The sequence below is a fragment of the Anopheles nili genome, chromosome 2, assembly GCF_943737925.1.
Source record: "Anopheles nili chromosome 2, idAnoNiliSN_F5_01, whole genome shotgun sequence".
NCBI classification, from domain to species: Eukaryota; Metazoa; Arthropoda; class Insecta; order Diptera; family Culicidae; genus Anopheles; species Anopheles nili.
The window spans coordinates 7,543,433-7,556,695 of NC_071291.1; the positions used below are offsets into that span (position 1 = coordinate 7,543,433).

Sequence of the window (13,263 nt, forward strand, 5' to 3'; positions counted from 1 at the left end):
TTCCTAATCGTTTTGGAGCAGTATGTTTCGAACGAAAAGAAACAACGATTGATCATATTTATAATTAAATAGTAAGTTTATTGGCCACATTTCCTGGTTCAATGCGTTGTGCCAGCATCCAGCATCAATGCAACGTTCTTTGTCGGGTGCATTCTGACAATGTGATTTCGTAGATGTACTTTCTGGGCGAAAGACCTATCGGGGCAAACCATACAGCGGAAAGGTTTCTCTTTCGAATGTGTTAGCTTGTGTTTCGAAAGGTCGGAGCTTGTCGTAAATGATTTATCGCATATATCGCACGCGAAAGGCCTAAGGTTCGAGTGCATTAGCATGTGCGTTTTTAGTGCACTCGATTGGGAGTAAGCTTTATCGCACATGTTGCACTGGAACGGTTTCTCAGCCGTGTGTGTTCTCAGATGTGCCTTTAGATTGCCAGATTGCACGAACCGCTTGTTACAGTAGTCACAGGCGTACATTTTCAGCTGTGCGTGCAAGCGCAGATGGTCAATGAGGTTCGATTTACGACGAAACGTTTTATCACACATCTCGCAGCTATACTCCTTCGGGACATAGTTATTTCCCGTGCGCCGCTGCTTCGTGCGGGGGCAGTTCATCTGCTGCAAGATTATTTCGACCGCAGTTAAAGTATTTTTCGAGGATTTTTGCTTATCGTCTCCATCGGAGTTCTTGTTGCTTTGGCTTTGATTTTCTTCTCTCTGCTCTTCTTGCTCACGCATCTGACTAATTTTCTCCACCGCTGGTCGTTGCAGAACGCTAGCTGTGTTTGATTTAGGAGGTTCTGAAATTGTGTCGTGTAGCGATTCTGATTCACCGTCTTCATTCTCATCGTCGATGCTTGTGGACTCTACGCAGAAACCTTCGGCATACTCGTTATCAAGGTAGCTTTGAAGCATTTCGTAATTACGAACAGTTTCACGCACAAAGCTATACGCATCATTCAACCGGGATGAGCACTGCCCGCAAATTCTAGAAGGCAGCTTGTCGTCGAGGGATATCTGTGTGCATGAATGGAAAAACATTTTACATTACTTATACGCACTGGTGTATGACGAAAAGCTTTCGGAATACCTCAATATTGATGATCTTTTTTACCGCTTCGAGTATGCTGACATCGCGCTGCGATGGTAGCCAGGCATTGCTTATATCGAAATATTCAGAATCGTCTGATGATAAACACAGTCGACAACAGGTGTTAAAGTTAGTGATTGTAATTTCAATTGCAGAATCCTCTTTAAGTGCCATAATTTTAGCTATTTTGTGCAAACAATTCAAAAGTAGTGTCCAGTGAAACGTTAGCAAACAATCGACAGTCAATTAACGCAATCAAGTATGGGTCATTCAAACTATGGCAAAATATTTGGCCATTGGCTCCAAGGAATCCAACGCGGCTAGAACTGAAAGACGCAACAATGAGTTGGACGTTCTTTAAATTAATCAGAAAGCAATAAACCAATACACAAAATAAAGGTGAGGTTACTTACTTCACACGATTCGTTCGTTGTACTTCATAAATTATGAACTCTTACAACTTACATCGAGCTAAGTTGGCTAGAATTACTTTTCCTACCAATATTTTGGTTTATCTTTCGTCTATGAATGTAAACAAACGCCAGTATTGTCACGCACACTTCTTGAACTCATCGACACGGTAGTAAACAGTAGACAGAAGTAGCATGCTTCAAATTATTTCCACACTAAATTATTCATTTTTTTCTTCCAAAAACAAAAACTACTAGAATAAGTGTATAAAAGTAAATCAGAAAATTTTAAAATATTTTTTTTTAATTTTTGTAGTTTTGTCAAACGTCAATTTTGATACATAACATTGCGTTGGATGTGTAACACGATGGCCGACTTTGAAAGCTCTAACAAAAACACCGTTAAAAATGTATCTTTTATGACATTCAAAGTTAAGCGTATACATTCTTATGCAAACCAAAATAATAATGTTTGGAGATACGATGTCGCTGAATATTATCCATACCATTATTTCACAATTTGAAATTGCTACTTAATAGCGTATATTATTCAAGTTTTTAATGAAATATTTGGATCATAAATAAATATTACACAAAGCTATATAAAGTTAGTGCAGCTAAACTCTCTAGTTATTGAGTGAAGTGTTTTATTCCATTATATCAACATTTCTTGTGCTCTCTACAAACTAATCAAATGCAGCTCTATTAATGAGACAACACATGCCTTCCTTTCAGTATTCTTCTCATCAGAACCCTTCGCCCACCAGGTGTAGCCATCCGTTTTAACCAACCATGCACGCGTATGCGTTTAGTTTCACGAGCACGAGGAAAGTGATTCCGGATCACCGTTCGAGACGACAACAGCCCCCATGCGCCGCCTGCCGTAGCCTCAGATAACGAATTCATAAGATTTCCGCAAAAAAATGGAATGCTCGGAAGCTTGGGAACTAGAATTCTGCAGGTTACGTAAAATACCAGATACAATTATAAGTTGAAACATAGTCGAAAAGATGGATACTCACTGAAAGGATCGCACTAATGCCATTTCATCAATTTTTTACTGAAAATGATCTTTGCTGTCCCGGAATGCGAAAAAAACACTCGCGGTTTATTGATGATTTTTCTACGGCACAACAAAAATATTATGGTTTCCAAATTATAAACTTGACAGCCAAATGACAGCAAGAAGTTTCCGGCAGTAGGAGATTTTTGATCTAGATCAATAGCCTTGCACAATAGAAAAGCATGTGGACATTATCTAAATTAAATACAGATCGTGTGATAGAACCGAAAATTATCAATATATTATCATCAAAACCTTTTCGCTTCTAGATAATATGAAATATAACAACCTTGTGATATGCTTATCATTGTCAATATCATTACGAATAAACGAATAAATTCAAGAATATCGAAGAAATGTGTTTTCACATGTTTTTTTATTAGTTGAAGTTGTATTACTTACGTTAATATTAATTTGCTTTCTCTGTTTTGTCGCGGTCATTCAAAGCAATATCGTCATGCTGAATTTATTATTTTCCTTCGATTTTCTCTGCAGTTCTTCTTCTTATACTTAATCAAATATTAGATTAGCTTTTTCGTTTGAAACTGGTTGTTTATTGTATTCTAGGTCGTTTTTTAAAATGATTTTCATCATTTGTCTTTTTTTCATTAAAAAAGGAATAAAGCTTCAATTAGAGTGCATGCGTGTTTATTTAGTAATGCATTTATTTTTTGTTTTTTAAGAATATGTTTTTCTTATTAGTTCCACCCGAGCACAAGTTCGGCGTTTTGAGTTTTGCATTATATTGTACCGCATTTCAACATTGTCCGAAAAAAATCGTGTTTAAAACCACAGTGACTCCATGTATGAAATCCATAGAGCGCTTATGTTTGGTATTGTTTCGGTTTGTTCAGTTTAGCTTGCTAATTGCTAAATAGTGATGGTTTCTTTCTATTTGATTCTCTTCAATCTGAAAAGGCTGCTTACGCATTAACAACAATTTTAGCGCTCAAGGAGTGACCTGATAATTGGCTTTGTTACGAACCACCCTATTACGATAGTCATAGAAGAAGATTGTTTTGAACAGATGTCGAGAAAAATCTAAAATGGCTTAAGAAAGTCAACGATTTGAAAGAGAAAAACAAGTCTATATTACACGCGATGCAGCATTTGAAGCCAGACTAGTTAATCGCTATAGTTGTCGTACAGCTTGTTAAAAGTCTAACTAGGCGATACATGTATATTTTTATATCTCACCCAGAAAGCACTGCTGGACAACCATCCCCAATTCCTATCGATTCGCAAGCGCCTTACTGTAGATCCAATAGGAAAGTTTCGTTTGAGCCAAGGTAGTAGATGCTAGTGAAAGGAAACAAAATGGCTGTCATCTGCGCACATCGCGACTCGCTATTGGTTAGGATTTAGCACTACTCGCAAGAGTTAGTTTGCAATTTACCCTTTTTACGTCAAATTGTTTGGCCATGTTTACTGTACATTTCATGACCGCTGGATACTGTCCGTTTGGTTGGTGATCTCTACTACATCATATACATTCCGGAAGGAACCTTGTTTAAATCTAGCTGATCCAGATTGCCGGCCGTAACAGAGCTTTAGTGTCGCGCTTAGAAAAGGAAAACCATTTTCACGTTATACTGAGATATGCATAATTTTGTTGCTCTATTCTGTTGGCTCATCAAATAAGAAAATTTTAGGTCTACTCGCAATGCAAAAGCAATGGATTGGGGAGAAAGAAAAACTCCCCAGTATGGTATGGAGTGATGGGGATGTTGTAAGGATTTGCTTGGCGATTTTTTTGCTACATTGATGCATTTCTTACACACTAACGCCCACAGTCTACAGTTTCCTTCCCCGACCCGATCGGAACATGCTAAAGCTTCGTAACTGACGCGAGAGCCAGGCTCATGCACTGACGGACGGTGTGTATGTGAGCACGTGGGCACGCGATCGTGAGCTTTATCGTAAGCAAATACACCTCCGCCGCCATTTGCAGCGTGATATGCTGGCATTGGGAAATCGAAGGATTGCAACCTCGAAGAGCAGCATTGTTGGACGATTTGGCGAATCATGACGACGTAATAAGCTTATGCAGCAAACAAGGCACTGTGGATTTTTTCGATTTCCTACTAATTTGCCCTTCTTTTTTTGGCTATCGCTTTGTGCCAGTGACAGGTGCCTACTTTGATACTATGTCACAATGTTTGCATCCCTTTCCCTCATGCTTTCTCCACCCACAACTTCCATCTAACATATAAAAACTTTTCCTTTGAATTTTCTTTCTAATCACTTGGTTTCCTTGCTAGTAGCTCCCCCATTCACTAACATCCTTTGACTATCATCCTTTGACTACCATTCATTGCATCTCCTTCGTTTTTTTGACAGCATTTTCCCACGAACGCTCTTGCCTGACGGTTGCTCTGCGTCTACTTTGATATTTAAATTTTTCGACAAAGCAATTTTACCGGTCCCATTTTTCGGTCACTGTCTCTCTCTCTCTCTCTCTCTCTTTCTCTCTCTCTATCTCTCTCTCTCTTTATCGATCGCTTTCTCCAACTCACTCAAGCTCCTTTAACTTTATCTTTCTTCCCAAATGGATCCCCTCGTCTATCATCGTTAGATCGTTTGCTACTGCTGGTTGACAAAATCAGTATTCTGTTTTTTATTTTCAACATTTCTAGCCTACCAGCAGTGTCATCATTATCATCATTATCATTACTGTTACCTGTGTCGCCTTCCCCATCCCATTTCCCATTCGTTCCGTTGCGTTTCGAGGCAATTGGGAAGCGTTAGGAGAGCAACAAACGACAGCAAAAAATAAAAATAAAACGAAATAACACCTAAACCACCTCCGGCACCATGCGCCACGAAAGTCGATTGGAGTCGTTTTCAGTCAGCAAGCGGCCCGCATCGCTTCGAGGCTGGGCTGACGTTCGCGACGGGGTGTCTATTTGCACATGTTTATTTTTTCCTCGTGTGTTTTGCGTGCGTGCCTGAGACGTCTCATTTCCCCGGTCCGATGGGCGCCATTTCTTAAAGTGTATCGGGGAAAGCTGTTTTTCTTGTCTTCTCTGCTGCCAAGATCCACTCCATCTGCGGGAGCGAGTTTCTGTGGTTGTTGTGTGACGGCTTTGATGGCTTTCGCGAAGCCGTTTGCAGGAAAGTTGTGTTAATTAGGTTGCGATCGATAATATCTGACTTTTACGCGTTACGCGTCATCGCGAATACAAAGCTAATTTGACGATCAAAAATATAGAAAAATAAAAAAACAACTTAAAACAAAACATCCATTAACTAGTGTACTGACGCTCAGCGGTCAAACGTAGCACTGAAAAATCAGTTGCATTCGCTGCTTCGGTACTACGTTCAGGCTGTATGATTGCATGCTCCCATGGGATGCTGTTTCCATCAATGATCAAATATACTACATAAATCTAATCTATGAAACTAATGTTGACTACTAACCCGTTGCTGTTTCGTTTCGATTTCGTAGGAAAAAAAAGCAAATCAACGACCAACCTTTCCTAACAACTGTGACAACACCGTCCATCTCCCATAGGACGTAACGATCAAGCTGAAACTTTCAAAACCCCAGAGGCGAAAAATTTGCGTATTTCTGAAAGCCCCTGGCGGCGTCGGAACATTCGGTAATGAGCAGCGAAGAGACCGAAAGCGCTACAATTTGCCCGAAAACTTTACTTTCATTTTGTTGTTTTGTCAACCAGGACTCGTGCTACGAAAAAGCTCCCTCAGTTCGCCCCTCGGGGCCGATATCCTTGTGAGCTGGTTAGCATTGCCGTTTGCCCCAACGGAGAGAGAACGCGGAGGGAGCAAAAGAAGCAAGCCCGGCATTAGCCAGTTTGATGAGAAAGAGCAAAAGTTTGCCAAAAAAAATAAAAGAACCGCTAAAGTCCGACCGAGGGATTTGAGTTGCCAGAACACTCCGCCAAGTGGGAGTCGCCCGGTTCGCTTCCTAATGTGTTGGGGCGAAATAATCAAGTCGAAGAAGGTTTGAGTGGAACATGCCGAGTAATTGGCTAAATGTTAGACCATTATGGATTGATGGTTGGAAGCCGCTACCTCTAGTGGTGGCTGGTGGAGGTCGTTTTAATTCGCACGGGCAGTAAATTGCCAGCTCTGGCAGTGCGCTATTGCCTATCGATATCGGTTTTCAGCGAAATTCTTCGTCCTCTTCGGATCGGATGGAATCATTTTAATCAAAAGCAATTTTCACCCACGCGAGCCATAAAGAAAGTAGGCGCTTTTGTGTGGTCCTTATCAGTGTAGACGAAGAGAAATTAGTTACAGAAGCCACATTATGTCACACCAGCTGGTACAGGTGGGACGTACAAAAATTGCTTAGTTTATGTTACGGGTGGATGCGCCGTATGCCAGCGTGCTGCCACGTGGTGGTAAGTGGGCAAATCTGGTCTTTTCCACGTGTGCACTGCGCTCGTAAACGGGCGGAAAAGAAAATAAATTTAAAAAATTGCACAGCAGCTTGACAAACTGACAAGAGCAGTTGATGCAAAACTTTTGCCCAGGATTTTATCTTCCGTTTTGTTCCTCACGACGATCGCTAATTTTCCTCTGCAACGCGTTCATCACTCGCCAACCGGTGTTTTGCAGCCGGCGTCACTGTTGGACGGATAACGGTGACGCGTGGGTAAGCAATGCTGGGTGAAATGTATTACAAATTAATCTCATTACCCAAGTATGAACGGCTTTGCGATGGTTCGGTTTTATTTCACAACTGAAGGGTTGCTGGATGCGGAGGCTAAATGACGATTTTTTCATCCTATAAGACTTTAATAGGGTCTTTAATTGATGCTTTGCGCAATAAAATTCATGAGCCACATCAATCTAAGGACCTTCGGGAGGGCAGAGGATCGATCCTTCGTTTTTGGATTAATTTCGAGCACGAAAGCTCCAATTCTTCTCAGGATGGAACGCCTCTTATGATGGGGCTTTTTTTTTTCGAAACATCGATTAACTAGCCAGCGGTCTTGAGAGGATGTGAGATGAATTTAGATCGAAGAAGCCAAATAAACCGATCGATGGGGCCGATGGGGAAGGTCGTCACATTGTGTAACGCTGTAACGCTGCATGTGCGCCATTCGGCGCCGGACTCTCTAACGTGCGATGAATATAATACGCCGGAGCTACTCGAACTCGTGCGTCTTGGTGTCAAAGCTGTTATGTATTTTTTTTTATCCTCATTTTCTCTGGCACATCTATCGTCTAGGAAGGAAGAACGTTTGTATGTGTGACAAAGAACGAGGAATATTTTAAGAGAGGCGTTTCCATAAGTATGTTCATGTTGAATTTCCTTCAGCGTATGGCGCTCCGAGCAAATAATCGTCAGAATAATCGGTAATTTTGGTCACAATTCTTTCCTGGACCTTTCGAAGTTCATTCGTATTGATCAACGAAAAAGAAACGCATGAAGAGAAAAAGGGATGCCTTGTTTAAAGAATTTCTTCATTTGTTGCAATTCCATTCCAATCACAACGTGTTGGCAGATGACAACCGATCGGGATTGTGCGTGCCGTTTCCGTGCATTTTCTTGCAAACCAAACGAAGGAATTTAGTCTAGCTTAATATCATGTTCCACGAAAATGCGGTCGTTTACCGTGTATTGGATGGGTCAATATACATTTCGTCCTTTTGTTTTCCATCCTCGCCACGTGTCGCCTCTTCTGTGGCTGGATATCGATCAACACCGGGGCGCCAGTGTTGGAAAACATCTGTCTTCATCAATTTTGTGGGTCACAAGTGCGGGCCTGAACCCGATGTACTGGGTGGTTTAAACATTCCACATCAACGCTACCGGGTAGCCTCGCGCCCAAAAGCACTGAACTACACAAAATTCGATTACGGAACATGGTGCCCCGGCCTCGCCCGGGTATGATATTGATGCTGGTTTATTGGCACCCAACCCACGCCAGCCTGGCCTTTTCCGGTGTACCGGCTCGTCCCGGAGATAGGCTCGGGCCTTCGAAGACCCGGCGAGAGATCCGTAATATCCGTCCTCCTCGTTTCCGGGGCACGTGACCAACCGCACCTTTTCCCGAGTCTACCCAAAACGCTCTCCGAGGAGCGTTTGGTGGACACATTAAAACGATGGAAGATTTCCCATCGGATTAGTGTTACTCACCCCTCCCGTGCCAGCGTTTTCCTAGGGTGCTGATGGGGGCATCATTTTGATCCCACCATTTTCCGCTTCGACAGCGGTCGATGGGTGTTTTTTTTCTCTCTTCCTTTTTGCTCGCTTTGCTCATTTTGGGGTGGTGGGTTTCGTTCGATCAGCCCGCCATGTGCCCGGGCGGTATAGGCTCGATGGCCAAACAATGAAATTATCGGCGGCTTACGCTTTGTTTGGTGGGCAGCGGTTGGGTTTTGGATCCGTTTTTTTTCTCTCGTTTTTGTTCAAGCTTTATTCCACCCTTGAAAATGGAAGCGACACGATATCCTTTTTCATCATTTTGATGAGCCCGGAGCCGGTCATAAACCACGCGATGATGATGCTAGTGGATCTGTTAGGTCCACTTCCGACGAAGGTTTCACTCCTGCAAGGCACCACAGTCTCGAGAACGTGTCTTCGTTCCACCATCTACTCCCCAGGGGGATCGGTTATTTTCGTAGTTAAATCATCCATGTCCTTTCGACACCTTTGTGGGATATTTTTATTTGATCCACAAGAAGCAAAACGAAAAAAAATAATATTAGAAGAGCCCTCCAAAAGAGGAGTGAAACAAACTTCATTCCAGGCGGCAAGAGACATTAATGTGGATTTCTTTTCGCTTTGCTCACGCTTCAAAAACCATGCTTGGTGATAAATGTCGCAAAAAAGCTCCCGTTATGGCGGCTTTAAGGCTCTCGTTACTGTACCTATTCTTCTGTGCTGTGGTTTCTACGGTCACATAGGAGCAAGCATCAAAGCGACTGAGCTCCGACTGAGTTCGGTAGGTTGGCGTGCGCGAATGCTACTTCGCGCTCATTAAATTGGTCACAGAAGGCACCGAAATGCGGCGTACTTCTGGTGCCGGTGCTTGATATTCGCCGCACCAAAACAAACCTGCCTGCAACGATGTTTGATGTCGCACTACCGGGGGTTGCGCGTTGGCGTCGGATCTCGTGGAACTGAAGCCCTACGCTGATTGTGCCGTAATTGGTCGCATGGGGCCAACGGTCAGGACAATGGGCAGGGTTGGATAAAATTTATGAACCCAATGGCTGGCCTGGCTTTGCCGGTTTCGGAATACACGTGCATGTCCGCTGGGGAGCGATTTGAAATATTGTGTCTTCCCCCTTTCGGACGACACGTTCTGCGGGACATCATGATGGACGTTGCAAATCTTCCCCAGGATCACTGCAGAAATGGATTGCCAACGATTCGCACTTTATGAAGGATGCTTCCTGGATGGAATTTTTTTAAACGAAAGGACCACTGATGGCACAGCCTAATCCCACCTGCCTAGCGGACCGTGCGTTTTCGTTTAAAGCGAAGCAGAACGGAAGGGAAAAAAATGATTCCCATTTTTTAGTTTCATACCCGAGCTCCTGTTGCCGATCTGCCTGGAATTTCGAGCCTGTTGCCTTTAACCGGTGCCTGATCAATTGACAGGTGCCTTTTAGTTGCCGGGACCTACTTTTACGTGCCAAGATGCTTCCCCACCCGGTCATTCCGATGGGTAGCAGGGACGGCAAAGCAAAGGGCCGGAAAAATGTCAGCTCGATCGATTTTTCACTCGCACCGGATCGGGTCCAAGCCAACCGGAAGGTATCTAATCAATTTTTTCCGCCGCGGGAGGCGTTTGGGACGGTCAAGCCCTGGTGATGGTTGGGCAAAGGTTGGTGATTTATTTTTGATAAAAGCTCCCAAATAATAGCTCTCCACCCTGTTCCCGAGCCGAGGCCGGAGGTTGCTGACCTTGGGGTCAAACCGGAAAGGACCACGGCTCGGTTGGATTGATTCGACGTCCATGTGGAGTATTTGTTGCGCCCGTGAGCTGCCGAGATGTTGCTTTTGCTGGATTGATTGAAATTGACTGTTTGTTCGATTTGACATCAATTGAGTCAACTTTCCAATCACTCGAAATTGCCAGCGGTTAGACTGTAGCCACAGGAATGGGCGCAATTCCGATGGTATGGTATGCAGCGTATCACACACATAGATAAATTAATTAATCACAGCGCACCGAGTGACGTCGTTGATTAGATTGGCGAAGCGACGCGTTCTGGGAAACGAACTCTTGACCAGCCATTGATTATGCTCTGGGCTGTGCTTCAGACGAAAACAGAAACAGATCTTCACACGTACATGCTTGAGAAGGACGCAAAGAATGAAGAAAATATCGCTCCATTCCCACCACCGGCTCACAATTTAGTATTCATGCCCCCGGAAAGCAGTTTCTTTCTTCTGGGGAACTTGCTTCGTTCTCACCACCGACTCGCGAGCGTATCGACGGCATAAGGACGCTGCTGGTGGGTTAGGCCAGGGGGATAAAAAGTTGATCTAGGTTGTGCTGGCGGAAACCCATGGAAACCAAATGGGATCTTTAGAAATTGACAGGACACGGTGAGTATGTGTGGAGAGTTCATGACATATCGGCTATGCCGTGTGGCGCTGAACAAGCACCATGCGTCTCCATCGGTGGAGTTTGCTCGAGTGAGAGTGAACTGTTCCGGGAAATCTCATCAGGCGTTGTGTGACGAAAGCACGGGCGGGAAGTAAGGACGAGTGTTTGCAAGCGACATACACCTGTCACTGGAAGGCAAACGGCAATGTCTGGGCAAGCCATTGACAGGCGTCAGTGAGAGTTTGTGCGAGAGAAAGAAAGCGAGAGAGAGAGAGAGAGAGAGAAAGAAAGAGTGAGTCGCGTTTTTCGTCGATGATGTGCTTTGTTGGTAATGGAAACATCAATTCGAAACGACACATATTTTTTTCTTTTAAGGATCTGAATCACGCATCACGTCGATGGGATTCGAGAGAGTGTAGAGACATCGTTCATCTTTAAACGGGGGTTTGATCAATTACAATTCCAGCCACTGACAAACCAGGACACAGGGGAGTTGTCAAGATTCTAATCGATATGTAAATTGATCACACTAAAAACTTGGTCCGAGCGCGCCCGGTAAAGAACGGACCTGAATTTATTGTCAGGTCGGGTCGTAGGTTTCTTTTAACGCTGCCATTCGAGCCCAACAACGACGAAGGGCATCGTATCATGCGATCGTACCTTACGGTGGCAGAAATATAGCCACGCTACCGCCATCGTCGAACGTTCGTCCTACGTCACTCTTTCTGGGGGCTATTTTCACGCAAGGGTGCGTTTAAGAAACGCTCGCCAAACTGCAACCATCGTGCGCTACCGATCCAGATGGTGACAGTTTGCCGAGCTGGCGCTTTTCTTCTATTTCCGCTGCCCCGGCGTCGGATTGGTTACTCTGACATCTTTATCGATCTAGCCGTTCCGAGTCCCGGATGCCATGCTGGAACTCGCGGTAGATCCTTGAAGCTCGTCGAGTGCACAGATCGTCCGGGAATGGAAAACAAATTTGGCTCGACTGCGTTGCAGGGAGCTTGAGCTCCTGGACTGGGTGCCAAGAAACTGAACAAATAGACGCAAGAAGCGACATCGATTCAGCATCCTTCAGCCGAACGGTGGTGCCATTTTCGTGCTCACGCCACTCGAGCAAAGCCAGAAGGACTTGGCAGATCATTTTGGGGATCTATTTTTTTCTTCTTTCGAGTGCACATTTTACACTCGCTCGTTCCGTCTGCGATTGCCGTGTGTATCCGACTGGTCCTTCAAGAGTAACCGTACGCCTGCTTCTGGCGAAACCTAATCCACCCATGCCGGCGAGGTGTGATTGCGTAAGCGATAATGAAAAATCGATCCACTCGATGTGGGGCTGAATGGTAATGTACGAAATCGCTCCGCTGGCCGGATGGACCGTTCTGGTGGATGGTTTAAATCAAGCACGATAACGATGAGCTCTGCTATATCTGTCTTTTTTTTTCGTCTGCCTTATACCATCTACTTCGGTTGGACATAAACGCTAAAGAGTTACCAAACGCCTCTAAAGCAATGATTAAAGCTTGTAGTATCTAGTTTCGCTAGTGTGACCCTGAGGAGGCCGGTTATTGCAAGGGGCCACCGGGGTGGCTAGCGATGGTCAAGTGTCATGCACACTGTACAGAAACCGTTTGTAGTTGTAACAGGAATTGAATTAAAACCCGCCCAACACCTGGCGATCGTTCTCCGTGTGAAAACTTCACCCGTGGGCATTGCTAACGATCGAGAGATAGAGAGATAACGCTCGTTCCGAGTGGAACTTGCGGATGTTGCCTATTTCTTATTTTTTGTTTGCTCATCTAGTACGCCGTGGAAAAATGACAAGGGCTGTTAAACGACGGATTCAATTACTTGTACACTATACTGGTCTGATTTGATTCCTACGCCCCAACACCGATACCACCGGTGTCGCCTTTTGTGCCTCAACGTCTATGTTAAGTCATGTTGAGCTAATGTTGAGTAGTGTTTGGGGCCTGTGTACGAGCGAGAAATAGAACTCCAAAATTTAGGATTGACTGTAACAGTAGAAAGGTATCGGACTTATGAATTAGCTTTCATAGTTGTTATTTTTTTTCACTTTCGTTATCTTATGCTTTGGTTGATGCTACGTTTCACGTAATAAATCGCCGTTAGAATTAGTTCAGTAGTTAAGTTTCCCTCCCGT

The 13,263-nt window shown here is 44.1% G+C and overlaps 2 protein-coding genes across 2 annotated transcripts; both read right to left on the reverse strand.

Annotated features, from left to right (window-relative positions):
- Positions 1–88: 88 nt before the first annotated feature.
- Positions 89–1,263, reverse strand: LOC128721818 (zinc finger protein 75A-like). Its single transcript, XM_053815614.1, has 2 exons — positions 1,090–1,263; positions 89–1,016 (listed from the first exon to the last, which is right to left on the reverse strand). The coding sequence occupies exons 1-2, from the start codon at positions 1,261–1,263 to the stop codon at positions 99–101; spliced, it is 1,092 nt and encodes a 363-aa protein (XP_053671589.1). The 3' UTR covers positions 89–98.
- An 853-nt stretch (positions 1,264–2,116) lies between these two features.
- LOC128720183 (39S ribosomal protein L34, mitochondrial) lies at positions 2,117–2,657 on the reverse strand. The gene is made up of 2 exons (XM_053813837.1): positions 2,522–2,657; positions 2,117–2,454 (listed from the first exon to the last, which is right to left on the reverse strand). The coding sequence occupies exons 1-2, from the start codon at positions 2,542–2,544 to the stop codon at positions 2,205–2,207; spliced, it is 273 nt and encodes a 90-aa protein (XP_053669812.1). The 5' UTR covers positions 2,545–2,657; the 3' UTR covers positions 2,117–2,204.
- Between the last annotated feature and the right edge of the window lie 10,606 nt (positions 2,658–13,263).